The following is a 14,199-nucleotide window of genomic DNA, read 5'->3' as shown; positions in this document are numbered from 1 at the left end:
CTGGGCGCTGGGCTGGGCCCCAGTGATCCAGAGGTCATGCCTGGCAGGAAGGCGCCTGCTGCAGTGCCCCAGGGCACCAGCTGCCTCAGCGTGTGGCCAGCAGCAAGCCATCCCAGCCATCCTTGCCAGCGCGTGGCACAGTCCCAGGGGAGGCCCAGGCTTCTAAACACACATGCCCTGTGGCCCTGTAAGGCCAAACCCCATGGGCTGGTATTCACCAGGACAGCCGTGCAGGTGGATCAAATGTCAAAACACTGTGCCAGGCAGGGTATAACTGTTGCTGTGCCCTCTGAGTGCCCCTTGATTGCCTCCATTTGTTCTAACCACGAATATCCAAGCACCCCGCGTACACACATCCACACTGCAAGGACCCACTCCTCAGAGGGCTGCTAAGGATTAAAGTAAGATGGGGCGCCTGGGTGGCGCAGTCGGTTAAGCGTCCGACTTCAGCCAGGTCACGATCTCGCCGTCCGTGAGTTCGAGCCCCGCGTCAGGCTCTGGGCCGATGGCTCGGAGCCTGGAGCCTGTTTCCGATTCTGTGTCTCCCTCTCTCTCTGCCCCTCCCCCGTTCATGCTCTGTCTCTCTCTGTCCCAAAAATAAATAAAAAATGTTGAAAAAAAAAAAAATAAAAAAAAAAATAAATAAAGTAAGATGGTGAGGGGCGCCTGGGTGGCTCAGTCGGCTGGGTGTCTAACTTCAGCTCAGGTCGTGATCCCGTGGTTGATGAGTTCAAGCCCTGGGTCGGGCCTTGTGCTGACAGTTCGGAGCCTGGAGCCTGCTTCGGATTCTGTATCTCCCTCTCTCTGCCCCTCCCCTGCTCTCGCTCTCTCTCTCAAAAATAATAAATATTTAAAAATTTTTTAAAAAAGTAGAAACCCATAAGTCCATCAACTAATGGATAGACAAAACGTGGCATATACATACAACAGGGTATTAGTCATAAAAATTACTAATACGTGGATGAACCGTAACTTAAGCTAAGTGAAAAGGGCTTATCACAAAGGACCACAAATTATAGGATTCCATTTATATAAAATGTCCAGAGTAGACAAATCTATAGATGAAAAGCAAATTAGTGGCTGCCTAGGACTTGGGAGCAGGGGAGGAGGTAGTCTGGAGGGAGACTGGAGGGGAATGGCCAAGGGGAAGGGCAGGTTCCTTTTCAGGGTAGTGAAAATGCTCTAAAATGGATTGCAATGATGGATACATGACTCTGAATACACTAAAAGCCACTGAACCGTATAAATGGCTGAATTGTATGGTATGCGAATTACAGCCCAAGCTGTTAAAAGAGACGGCAACCATAAAGCGTCCAGCTTAGGGCCCAACACACCACAGGGACTCAGCAGATGCTCTGTTACCATCAGTCCACTGTGCAAGCAAGCAAAGACTGCACCAGGCCCTCAACTCACACGGCGTGATCACAGGATGGGCTCCAAGCCATGTGTGCTGTGTGGCCTCCAATAAGTCACTTCACCTCTCTGAGTCTTTGTCTCCTCTCACGGGGATATTTGTTAATTGGTGACAATGATAAGGTAACATTCTATGCCAGGCCTAAGTATATTATGGGTTTTAACTTATTAAATTCCTTCCAGTGTGGATACTAAATGACTCAGTGTATATAAAGTTAAAAACAAAAAACAAAAAACAAAAACCTAGCAAAAATCCCAAATTCAACAGCACAAAGGAAGGATGATGACCAAGTGGGTTTTATCCCAGGAATGCAAAAGTGGTTCAACATATGAAAATCAATCAATGTAATCTACACTAATCAAATGAGGGGGGGAACCACATGACCATTTTGACTGCTGTAGAAAAGTATTTGACAAAACCCAATACCCTTTCATGATAAAAATACTCAGCGAGCTAGGAACAGAAGAGAATTTCCTCCACAGGATAAAGGGCATCTATAAAAAACTCACAGCTAACACCATTCAATGATGAAAGACCAAAAACTTTCTCCTTAAACATCAGGAAAAAACGAAGCGGTCTACTGCTTCCACCACTGCTGTTAAACACTGCACTGGAAGTTCTAGCCAGAGAAAAAGAAGAAAAGAAGATAAAAGGCATCAGACTTGAAAAGGAATAAGTGAAACGATCTTTATGTGCACATAACATGATTCTATGTATAAGAAATCACAAGGAAGCCACAAAGTAATGATTAGAGCTGATAACCCTCAGCAAGATCAACACAAAAACACCAGCTGTTGTTTCTACACATCACCAATGAACAATCCAAAGAGGAAACTTTTTAAAAATTCCATTTATAATAGCACAAGGAGGCAAAAGATGTACATACTAAAACCCACAAAACACTGCTGAAAGAAATTAAAGCCCTAAACAAATACAAAGACATCCTGTGTTCATGGATTGGAAGGCTTCCTATGTTGAGACGGCAATGCTCCCCAAAGCAATCTAGAGTCAACACGGCACCTATCAAAATTCCAACAACCTAGTCTGCAGAAACAGAAAAGCCCATCTTTACATTTACACAGAATTCAAATTCATAGGGCAAAGGGTCTAAAAGAGCCAAAAACAATATTGGGAGATGGGGGGAAGAACAAAGTAAAAGAACTCACGCTTCCCAATTTCAAAACTTACTACAAAGCTACAGTCATCAGTCAGCATGGCCTAAGGATAAACATATAGACCAATGGAATAGAACTGAAAGTCAAAAAATAAACCCACATATCTATGGCCAATCGATTTTCAGCCAGAGTGCTAAGACTAGTCCATGGGGAAAAAAAACAGTCTCTTCAACAAATGGTGTGGGACAACTGGAGACTCACATGCAAAAGAACAGAACTGGACCCCAGCCTCACACATTATACTATATACAAAAATTAACTCAACATGGATCTACTTAAAGATAAGAGCTAAAATGGTAACTCTCAGAAGAATACATGAAACAAGTCTTCATGACCCTGGATTTGGCAATGAATTCTTAGATATGACACCAGAAGAACTAGAAATAAAAGAAAAAAATTAAGGGGCACCTGGGTGGCACAGTCGGTTAAGCAGCTGATTCTTGATCTCGACTCAGATCATGATGTCACAGTTTGTGAGTGTGTGCCCCTCATCGGGCTCTGCATTGATGGCGTGGAGCCTACTTAGGATTCTGTCTCTCCTTTTCTCTGCCCCTCAACTACTTGTGTGTGTGTGCATGTGTGTGCGCGCTCTCTCTCTCTCTCTCTCTCTCTCTCTCTCTCTCTCTCTCTCCAAAGAAATAAACTTAAAAAAAAAACTAAGTGGATCATTAAAAATAAAAGTTCTGGGGAGCCTGGGTGGCTCAGTCAGTTGGATGTCTGACTTCGGCTCAGGTCATGATCTTGAAGTCCGTTGAGTTTGAGCCCCACGTCTGTACCGATAGCTCAGTACCAACAGCTCTGTACCAATAGCTCGGAGCCTGGAGCCTGTTTCAGGTTCTGTGTCTCCCTCTCTCTGCCCCTCCCTACTCATGCTCTGTCTCTCTCTCTCCCTCAAAAACAAATAAACATCAAAAAAAATTTTTTTTTAATAAAATAAAACTTCTGTGCAAAAGATGTTATCAAGAAAATAAAAGACAACCAACAGACTGGGCAAAAATATCTGCAACTCATAGATCTGATTAAGGGTCTAGTATCCAGAATATATAAAGAGTTCTTACAACTCAACAACAAAAAGACAATTAGCGCAATTAAATAATGGGCAAAAGACTTGAATAGCCGTTTCTCTAAAGATATAAAAACGGCCATCAAGCACATGAAAAGATGCTTAAGATCATTAGTCATTAGAAAAATGCAAATCAAAACCATGATGAGGTACCACTTCACACCTACTAGGGACAACTGTAATTTAAAACAGAGAGAAAAGAAAAGAACAAGTGCTGGTGAGGATGTGGAACAAAAGAAATCCTTGTGCGCTGCTGGTGGGAATGTAAAATGAGGTAGCCCTATAGGAAAGTTTGGTGTTTTCCTCAAAAATTTAAAAATAGAGGGGCGCCTGGGTGGCTCAGTCGGTTGAATGTCCCACTTCAGCTCGGGTCACGATCTCACGGTTCGTGAGTTTGGGCCCCGCATCAGGCTCTGTGCTGACAGCTCGGAGCCCGGAGCCTGCTTCGGATTCTGTGTCTCCCTCTCTGCCCCTCCCCCCGCTCACGCTCTGTCTCTCTCTGCCTCTCAAAAAGAAAGAAAATAAAAAATAGAATATATTATAGGTTATAAGTATGGAATACACAACCCTGATACACAAACACAAATATGTATATGATCTAACCACACAGAATACATTAAGTTATGATTATAGAACGTATGACCCAGTTTATACCACCTGTATAAATACAGGTTACAGAGAACATATGATCCAGCAATTCCACTCCTAGGTCTGTACCCAAAAGAACTAAAAACAAGTACCCAAATACTTGCAAACAAGTGTTCGTAGCAGCACTGTTCACAATAGCCAAAAGGTAGAAATAACCCAGATGTTCATCAACTGATGTATGGATAAACAAAATGTGGTATTTTCATACAACGGAATATTGTTCGGCCAGAAGCGGCAAAGAAATACTGATCTGCGCTACAACATGGATGAACCTCAAAGGTGTAATGTTAAGCGAAAGAAGCTGGGCACAAAAGGCCACCTACCGTATGATTCACTTATACGAAATGGCCATAATCAGTAAATCCTTAAAGACAGAAAACAAATTGGTGGCTGCCAGGGGCTGGGGGTGGGGGTGGGGGAATGGGGAGTGACTGCTTAGTAAGTACAGGGTTTTCTTTTAGGGTGATGAAAACGTTTTGGAACTAGACAGAGGTAGTGGTTACACAACATTGTGAATGTACTAAAAGGCTACTGAATTGTACACTTTAAAAGAGTTAATTTTGTGTTATGTAAATTTCACCTCAACTTTATTTTTTAAGTTTATTTATTTTGAGAGAGAATGCAAGTGGGGGGGAGATGGAGGGAGGGAGGGAGGGAGAGGGGGAGAGGGAGAATCCCAAGCAGGCTCCACACTGTCAGTGCAGAGCCCAATGCGGGGCTTGAACTCACCAACTGTGAGATCATGATCTGAGCCAAAGTCGGATGCTTAACTGACTATGCCACCCAGGCACCCCCTCACCTCTATTTTAAAGAGCAAAACAAAAAACCCAGAAAAACTCACCTAAGGCTACTGGAAGTTAGGAAAAAATGTTACTGCTTGGGAAGGACAGAGGACTTCTGCACATTGGTTTTGGAGTGAGTTTATGATCCAGGTACTTACCTGTGGTGTTTTACATATTGATAATAAGCTGAGGAAAGGAGGAAGGGAGGAAGGGAGGCAAGGAGGGAGGAAAAGAAAAGAAACCTAGAAGGCCAGGAAAAATATCCTCGCAACAATCCCGTTTTACAGATGAGAAAACTGAGGCCCAGAGGTTTTTATTACTTGCCTGAGGCTCGCAGTTGTCAACTGGGAGAGTTACGGTTGGACCCAGGTTTGCTCCATCCAGAGTCTACACTCTTGACCACTACACTGTCTGCCTCAAAACTGGCAGACAGGGGCTGGCCTGGTGGGGACTGGCAGAGGGTGTGCTGAGGCTGTGTCAGAAAGGGGACCAACACATGGCATGAGTGACTCCAAGAGTCGTGCTCTCACTTTGCCTGTTCCTTGAACAGACCCTGCTCAGCAAGAGGTAGCCTGTGGGCCAGGCCTGGAGATCACAGTTTCTGCAATCAGAGAGCCACCTCTCTGCCAAAACCTGGGGCAAATCAGTCTTCCTGCTGAGCCTCAGCTTCCTCGCCTGTAAGATGGTGCCCACCTCACAGGGCAGTTTGGAAATGCATCAAAATTGGGCTTGCCTAGAGCAGAGCCCATGCCTGGCACAGACAGAATGGGCACATGATAAACTAGGGCTCTATTATTTTAACCACCAGAGGCAGGGTGCGATGGCACAGGTGCCCACCTTTCCTTGCCTGCCTCTGCTCAGAATGGTGGGTGATGGGGGGCACCTTCCTTGCCCAGTTGGTAGAACATGCAACTCTTAACCACGAGGTCGTGAGTTCAAGTCCCATGTTGGGCCTAGAGCTTACGTTAGGGGCGGGGGTGGGGGGGTGGGGGGGTGGGAGAATGGCCCAGGAGCAACATGATTGGTGTGCCTGGTGTAAACCCAAGATGGCTGTGTCATCTGGGCCATCCCAACAGCTCATCTGGCCCCCTGCAGCATGAATGGAGACCCTGAAGGCCTAAGAGGGGCTGAAGCCCATTTAATGCCATGGGCAGCCCTAGACCAGAGACAAAGCCCCGCCCTGGCAACAGTTCTCTGGCCACCTCCAAAGCCCCTCACAGAGCAGCCCCGTGAGCCATTGGCCTGGAGAGACTCAGGAGCCTGAGACCCTGGCACACCCTAACGTATATACCACCTACACACAATCTCAACACATTCACTCAACAGTTACTGAGCACCCACTGCATGCCAAGAACTTTTCTAGGCACTGGGGATACCACAGGGAACAAGCCAGATAAAATCCCTGCCCTCATGGAACCGAGTATGTCAGAGGTCTGGGTTGTTAACCCATTTTACAGATGTGAAACCAAGACTCAGAGGTGACATAGCTTGCTTGCAGTCACCAAGAGGAAGTGGCAGAACCAGGGTTAGAACTTTGACATCTGCCAAGGTTCAGAAAGTTCCAATGACAGCCCCAGACTCAGGGCCCACCCTGGGCAGGTGGACCAAGGTGACTCAAATACCACCCCTGCCTTGAAACGGCAGTGGGAAACGGGTCTCCCCTGCTCAGTCTGATGGTGGAGGCCTGGCTCTGGGGACCACCTCCACCCCTCCTCACTGCTGTGTCTGCAGCCTGGGACAAGGCAGGACGGGTGAGTGTTTCTCCCAGTTCCCACAGGGCTGGCCCCATCAGCCTCCTTGCCCTCTTCAAACACGCCAGGCCCACTCCCTCTCTGGACTCACAGTTGGCCCCTCCACCTGCACTCTCCTGTCCCAGTTAGCTGTGGGGCTCGCTCTCTGGCCTCCTGCATATTTTTATCAAATGTCCCTTCTTGGTGAAGCCCTCCCTGCCCACCTTGTTTACGACAGCTCCCCCCACTGCCTCCCACACCCCCTTCTCACATTGCTCCATTTTTCTCCACGGCCCTTACCACCACTGTCCACGCTCATCCATCGGTGCCACCCACCTTTCCCCACTAAATGTGAGACCAACACAAGGAGGGGGATCTGTGCCTGTCTGGTTCATTGCTGAATTGCCAGTACCTGGAACACAGTGGCTCTGCTCAGTAAGTGTTTGTTGACTGAATGGATGTGCACAGAGAACCGCTGCCACCAAGCTTGGCCCTCTCCCTCCCAAGAAGGTCCACAGAAGCCAAGACAGTCAGCCTCCTTTACTCCGCAGCGCCTGGACAGCTGTCCCCCTAAGCCGGTAAGCACCACGCTCCTGGGGACAGGAGGCCCGGGGGTCTTACAATGTAGGATGTTAGTCTCCTCGCTGTAAATGACTTCATCTCCCTGGGCCTCAGTTGCCCACCAGTACAAGCAGAGGAGGCCATGCCCTGGCTCCTGATATGTTGGGCTCAGATCTCCTGCAGGGTTAAGGCCAAGGTCCCTCCCGTGGCCTTCAAGGCCCAGCATGGTTGGATGCCACATTCAGCTCCCCCTCGCTCCCCCTGCTCCAGCCACCCAGGCCAACTCAACCAAGCACATTCCCACCTTCATCCCTGCTGCCCCATTCCCTAGGACCCCCTTGCCCAGCTCTGTGTGTGGCTCACTCGCTCCCCTCCTCTGGGGCTCTGTTCACTGTCCCCTCCTCAGAGCGGCTTCACCTCAGAGTTCCTACTTCTCACTACAGCACTTATCACCTCCTGGCATCACAGATCTGCTTCTCTGTTCACTGTCCCCAGCCCCCACTGGAATATAAACTCCATGAGGACACCACATGTCCCAGGAGCCTGGGACCCTGGGACGGTCTGGCGCACCACACACACTCAGTGAGTGTATGCTTAAAAGAATGAACGGGGGATGTCACCCCACTGTATTACTTCAGTGAAGTGACTTCCCCTCTCTGAGCCTCAGTTTCTTCATTTATAAAATGGGGCTATGAATGAGACCACTAATATAGAGGCAGACTCAAGATCTGGCCTGGGGGCCCATGTGGGGGGCCCAGGCAGATCTGTGGCTCCCTAGGCTGCTGCTGAAGGAGATTCCATGAAACAGGCTTGTAAGGAGCTCCTGGCCTGGGGCAGGCAGGTGGGGCTCGGCACGCAGGCTCCTCGGGCTGTAAAGACCCTGTACCTCTGCCTCCCCGGGCACCAGCCGCCAGAAGGAAAGCCAAGATAGAAGGGGAGACACGCAATCCAGTGGACGAAAGCAGCCCCTTACCACGCTTGTGGAGCCAGCCTTCTTTGATGACAGACACCTCATTCATGGTGGCAGCGTAACACGCTGTCACCTAGCTTGGGACAGCTCAGGGCAGCAGGACATGCAGGAGGTGCGGTGGACAGAGCACAGTCTGCAAGACAAGAGAAGAGCCCATCAGAGTGCGAGAGGGATTCGGCCGGCCCGGCTGGGCCGCAGCCCCTACCCTCAGGGCGGCCAGGCTCTGCCCCCCACCCCCCACCCCACCAGCTGGCTGTGCTCTGTGCTCGGGGTGCTCTGCAGGGTGGAGCCACAAGGACAGCCCAGTGTGAGGGGGAAGATGTGGCCTTGTCCTCAGGGATTCCAACTGGGGATTGGGGGGAGCCTGCCCCCGCCCTCGGGACCTCACTCTGGAGGGCCCGGCGGCTCCTGGGCGGCTCCTTGGCCCACGTGCAGGCCTTGCTGAGCAGAGGCAGCCCTTCCAGCCACCTTCACCCCACACTGGGCTGGAGGAAAGGGAACCACGGCTCCACCCCATGTCGCTCCCAGGCCCCCACGCTGAGGTAACCTGGGATGAATCAGACAGCCCTGGGCATCGGAGGGATTGCTCAAAGCCACCAGCATCTGCCTGCCCCCCCCCCCCAATACACACGCACGCACACATGCACCCTCTCTCTCCCTCCGCCCCTCCCCTCCTTCCAACCTACCACCCTTGGCAAACCGAGTGCCCCAAACCCCCTGCGCCACGCCACCCCGAGTCACTCTCTCAGCCTCGGTCCCCTCTTTGCCCCCAACCAGATGACTGAGGGAAGACAAGCCTCTAACGTTCAGGATCTTGAAGGAGACGACAACCTACTGCATACGCACTTGTCTGGGGCTTAGGAGTCAGTCTGGGGGCTCAACCGAGGCCGTGGGCCCTTCCCCAAGACCCGCACTTCCGTCCTCAGGGACCAGCAGCCGACAGACTGACAGACGCCGAGGCCTCCGGCTTCGTCTCAGGTTCCCAGGGTGGAAGGGAGAAGGGCAGGAGGCAGCCGCCCGCTGGGCCCCTACCTGGAGCCACAGGCCTGGACAGGGGCCACGGAGTCCAAGGCGCCTTTCGCCTTTCCCGGCCTGGGGTTATTTGCGGACAGCAGGTCAGGAGCCACAGCGGCCCCCGGAGAAGTGGCAGCTGGCTCTAGGGACACCATGGGCATCAGCTTTCTCTCATGCCCCAGGGGAGCTGGTGGGCCGGACACACTACTGCCTGGCATGTGACGGTGGCAGGCTGCCCGGGCCCGGGCCGGGTAGGGAGGTAAGTGGGAGGAAGCGAAAGGAAAGACAAGATGGACAGTGACAGGGAAGTAAACAGCGGGGTGAGAAATCACGTTCTGGACTCCGAGCTGCAAAGGCAGGGCCAGGAGCAAGCAACGGGGGCTCCCTCCCACAGCAGGCATGACCAGCACCAAGTGGCTCACACCCCACGGACAGAACACTCAGCATTGCAGACCCTCCACCCTGAACATCCAACCAGCCCGGGCTTCCACCTCCAGGGTGACCGGTCTCTGAATCTGCCCTGCCCCGCCTCCCGCCCTCCTGGTGGCCTGGCTCACTGGTTCACGTCCAGTGCTGCTCTCTCCCTCAAGTCCCCCCACCCCAGATCCCTGCTCTGTTACTGCTCCCTTTCATCTGCCCCCCATTCAGCAGCTAGACCCCCCCAACCTGACCCTGTCCTTCCCCCACTCGAAAACCCTCCGTGGCTTCCCACTGGCCTCGGGAAAGAGCCAAGCTCCCTCACTTAGGATTCAAGGCCCTTCAGGACCCGGCCTCTGCTGACCTTCACTCCAGCTGCCTCCCGCCCCCGCTCGGCCCAGTCGTCCCCACTGTCCATCCACCCGCTTCCTGACACCCCTCCCAACTGCCCTGGCCTTCTCCCTGGGCCCTGAGCCTCTGCTCTCAACCCGTGTACTCCATCTAAATCCAGCCCCAGCCCTCCAGGTTAAAAACCCTTCCAGGGTTCCCCAGTGTGCTCAGAAAACAAAATCCTTTCCATCATGAGTCTAATGTCACCTAGAAAGCTCTCAATAACACCTGATGACCATAACAATGACTATTACAGCCAGGGCTACCCACCTCTCCAGCCCCTCCTCCCCACCTCCCTCTACCAGCCTTCTGTCCCTCAGACCCTTCCCTCTGGCCTCCATCCCCTGCACCTTCTGTGGGTTTTCCCTCCTCCAGGAAGCCTTCCTGACCTCAAGAGGCTGTCTTGGGGCTCTCTGTGCACCTCCTCGGCCAATTCTCCCAACACCTATAAAGTGCTAATTCTGCGGACCAGCACAGCATGTGGATATCTGCCGAGAACACAGTAAATGAACCAAAGTCTCCCCAAAGGCTTCCCGGCCACGGAAACATCTCCAGAGTCTATTCACACCACCAATCTTCTCCGAGCATGTCCTAAGCTCCAGACACTGCCCTGGGTACCAGAGATGAATCATCAGTAAAACACAGCCCCTGACTTCACGGAGCTCACGTTGTGGTAGGGCAGGCAGGTAACACATAGGCACATGCAGAACACTATCAGCCGGTGGCGAGGCGCTGAGAAAAGTAAAGCAGAGGGAAGGATGGCGGGGAATACGGGGTGCTACGTTAGCCGTGTGGTGTGGGGGCCTCATGAGGAGGGAGTGAGCCATGCTGACACGAAGGGAAAAGAATTTCAGGCAGGGGAAGAGCAAGTGCAAAGCCCCGGAGGCAGGAAGTACTTGTAGAGCGTGAAGAACTGCCAAGGGGCCGGTGTGGCTACAGGGTAAGGAGCCAGGAGAGGGGGGCGGGGAGAATGCTGGGGGCCTGCGTGAGGTGGTGGTGGCAAGTTAGAGAATTCCTTCCCTGATGCAGGGGCCGACACTGCGCTTTCCCTGGGACCAGCTCAGTTCGGAAGTTCCAAAGAACCGGGATGGAGAACCCAAGTCCAAAGGAAGGGAGGGTACAGAAAGACAGGACAGGGGGGCCTAGTGTCCAATCTCCGCCCTCCCCCCCCCCCCCCCCCACCAGCCCCGCGACTTTACCTCCATGATTCTGCACGTCTCGGGCGGTCGGCCACACTGAAGCACCTGCTGTGCGCAGAGGCTCAGCCTACTGCCTGGCCCCCAGTGAACGGACAACACGTAGCCACCATGATCAGAGAAAAGCAAAGGCAGCCAGGTGTGGCCAAGAGTGGTCAGGGTTACAGAGTCCGAGAGCCACTGCCAGCTGGGCGGCCTTGAACAAGCAGGGTGCCGGTGCCCTCACGGAGTCTCTCCTGAACGCTCCCAACCACCCCAGCAGGGGGGCCGTGACCGTGCCTGGGGGAGGGCAGAAGCTCAGAGAGTGTAAGCCGTTTACCTTGGGTCTCCCAGCTGAGGAGTGGTGGAAGCCCTGGCCGCTGCTCGGCACACCGGGGCCACGTTTTACGTTCTCATTTCAGCAACTAAGAAGCCCGCAGCAGCTTGAGCAAGGGCAGGGGGAGGAACTGGAAGATCCCCTACGTCCTGCCTGGATCCTGCCCCGTCCTCCCACTGAGGGTGGCGCCTCAGCTGAGGTGTCTGTGACGCAGTCCAGAGGTGATGAAACACCAGGCACCGAAGCCAAGAGGATGGCCTGCTCCCTGGGGAGCTGCCGATGGAGGACGCCCAGGCAGGAGGACAGAGGACAGCCTCTGGAAGCCAGGTGTCAGCCCGCAGGGGACTGCCCTGGCCACTGGCCCGCAGGCCACACACCCCACGGCAGGGAGTGCCTGTATGGCCCCATCTCCACTGGCTGCTTCCTTGAGTGTCCAGGCCTGAGTCCGCTGAGGGTCTGGACCACATCTGCAGCTTGTAGGCTCAAGGTGAGCCGCCCGGGAGGCAAGGCGAAAAGAGCAAGGGCACTTCACAAGAGAGGACGCTCACACAACCAAGGAACGCACACCGTCTCATTAGTTAGGGGGAAATGTGAATTAAAATCGCCTGCTAGGATGGCTGAAATTTTAAAGACTGACAATGCCAAGAGTTGGTAAGGATACAAAGGAATACCTCCCAGCGTTAAGTATGAAATGGTTCAACCACCATGGAAAACTCGCAGTAAAAATTAAAACTCAGTATATGCCTACCCCATGACCCAGCAATCCCTAACCCACAAACCCTCAACAGAAAGGAGTGTGTGTATTTATCAAAGGGCACATACAACAGCAACACTCACAGTACCCCCCCATCTGCAAACAGACCGGATGCCTACCCACAGGAGAATGGACAAGCAGTGGTAAATTCATACAGCAGAACGTTCCTCCACTTACTACGGACACATACAACAGGGACAAAGTGTAAGCAGGTCACAGTGAAATAAAAGAAACCGGACACAAAGCAACACATCAAGTGTGAGTCCATTCACAGCAAGTTCAGAACAGACAACGTCACACCACTTGTTTAGGGGTGCGCTTCTCACTCATAAAACTATGCAGATGGGGCACTTGGGTGCCTCAGTCGGTTGAGTGCCTGACTCTTGACTTCGGCTCAGGCCACGATCTCACTGTTTGTGTGAGTTCAGGCCCCGCACTGGGCTCTGCTTGGGATTCTCTCTCTCCCTCTCTCTCTCTGCCCCTCCCCACTCACCCCCCCCTTCTCAAAATAAATAAGCATTAAAAAAAAAAGTGCAGAACGTCAAGGAAACAAATCTGCAAAAGTCAGGAGAGCAGGTAGCTTTGGGAGCAATGGAGGGGGGATTTCTGGGAGCTGACCATACTCTCTTGTGGTTACGCAGGCCTCTGCTCTGCATCCATTTGTTATACTGTACCATACAAAATGGGCTTAATGTATTTTTCTGTATTTTATAACAACAACTATAAAAAAAGAAGCTGGGTGGGGGGGCGCCTGGGTGGCTCAGCTGGTTGTTTAAGCATCCAACTTTGGCTCGGGTCATAATCTCACAGCGAGTTCAAGCCCTGCATCAGGCTCTCTGCTGTCAGAACAGTCCTGCTTCAGATCCTGTCTCCTCCCTCTGCCCACCCCCCACCCCATGCTTGAGCACGCTCTCTCTCTCTCTCAAAAATACACACACACACACACACACACACACACACACACAGCGCTTAAAAAAAGAAGCTGGGTTAGACAGTCCAGAGAATGCGGGAAGCCGACATCGGGGCTCCTGGCTTCCAGGGCTCGCCCACCCCAAGGATGCTCTGCCTGGATTTCCCCCTCAAGAACACCGCGTCACCAGTTGAGTAAGAAGGAGCAATCAGGGGTCCAGAGGATCGGAATTTCAACCCCAGGCTCTGCTGGCTTCCCAGCTGTGTGGCCACAGGCAAGTGACACCCTCTGTGACTGTAGTGCTCCCATGTCTACAATGATCCCACTGGAGATGGGACATACACCCCAGGAGGGAGCAGACAGCACATCCCCAGCCCCACAGCCTGCGGGCGTGGGGGCAGGGTACCTTCAGCTCTGCACAGAAGCAAGCTGAATGGGAATGAAAACCGCTGCTCGCAGTGATCTGTTCTGAACAGTGACAGGGGAAGGCGACTGAACAGGGGTCTCCAAGGAGGCTCGGACCACTCTGGCAAGCTTTTGTTTGTTTAAATAGCCGCTGACTACAGGAGTGTCACTGACTTACTCTATCGTTATGTCTCAAACGCTCTATGATAATTTATTTTAAAACTTCTTTAAGACAGAGTCACCTGGGGTGCCTGAGTGGCTCAGTAGGTTGAGCGTCCAACTTCGGCTCAGGTCATGATCTCACGGTCTGTGAGTTAGAGCCCCGTGTCGGGCTCTGTGCTGACAGCTCAGAGCCTGGAACCTGCTTCGGATTCTGTGTCTCCCTCTCTCTCTGCCCCTCCCCTGCCCATGCTCTATCTCTCTCTCTCTGTCAAGAATAAACATTTAAAAAAAA

At 52.2% G+C, this 14,199-nt stretch overlaps 1 protein-coding gene across 4 annotated transcripts in view; it reads right to left on the bottom strand.

Annotated features, from left to right (window-relative positions):
- The window catches only part of AKT2 (AKT serine/threonine kinase 2), a 51,694-nt gene that overhangs the window by 22,731 nt on the left and 14,764 nt on the right, over window positions 1–14,199 (bottom strand). The window contains exons 1-2 of one of the 4 annotated variants that reach the window (XM_058709766.1): window positions 11,680–11,808; window positions 8,347–8,476 (exon numbers count right to left, since the gene is read on the bottom strand). The exons of 1 other annotated variant lie outside the window; for it this stretch is intronic. In XM_058709766.1, the coding sequence (XP_058565749.1) occupies window positions 8,347–8,392 (46 nt within the window). In that variant the 5' untranslated portion in view covers window positions 8,393–8,476; window positions 11,680–11,808. Of the gene's footprint in view, window positions 1–8,346; window positions 8,477–9,189; window positions 9,324–11,679; window positions 11,809–14,199 lie in introns of those variants that run through there. 2 more of the 4 variants (XM_058709767.1, XM_058709765.1) reach the window with 2 other exon arrangements.

This window comes from Neofelis nebulosa, chromosome 17 (genome assembly GCF_028018385.1).
Source record: "Neofelis nebulosa isolate mNeoNeb1 chromosome 17, mNeoNeb1.pri, whole genome shotgun sequence".
Lineage (NCBI taxonomy): Eukaryota > Metazoa > Chordata > Mammalia > Carnivora > Felidae > Neofelis > Neofelis nebulosa.
Note: the sequence above shows the minus strand (reverse complement) of the source record. Positions and strands in the feature narration are given on the sequence as shown.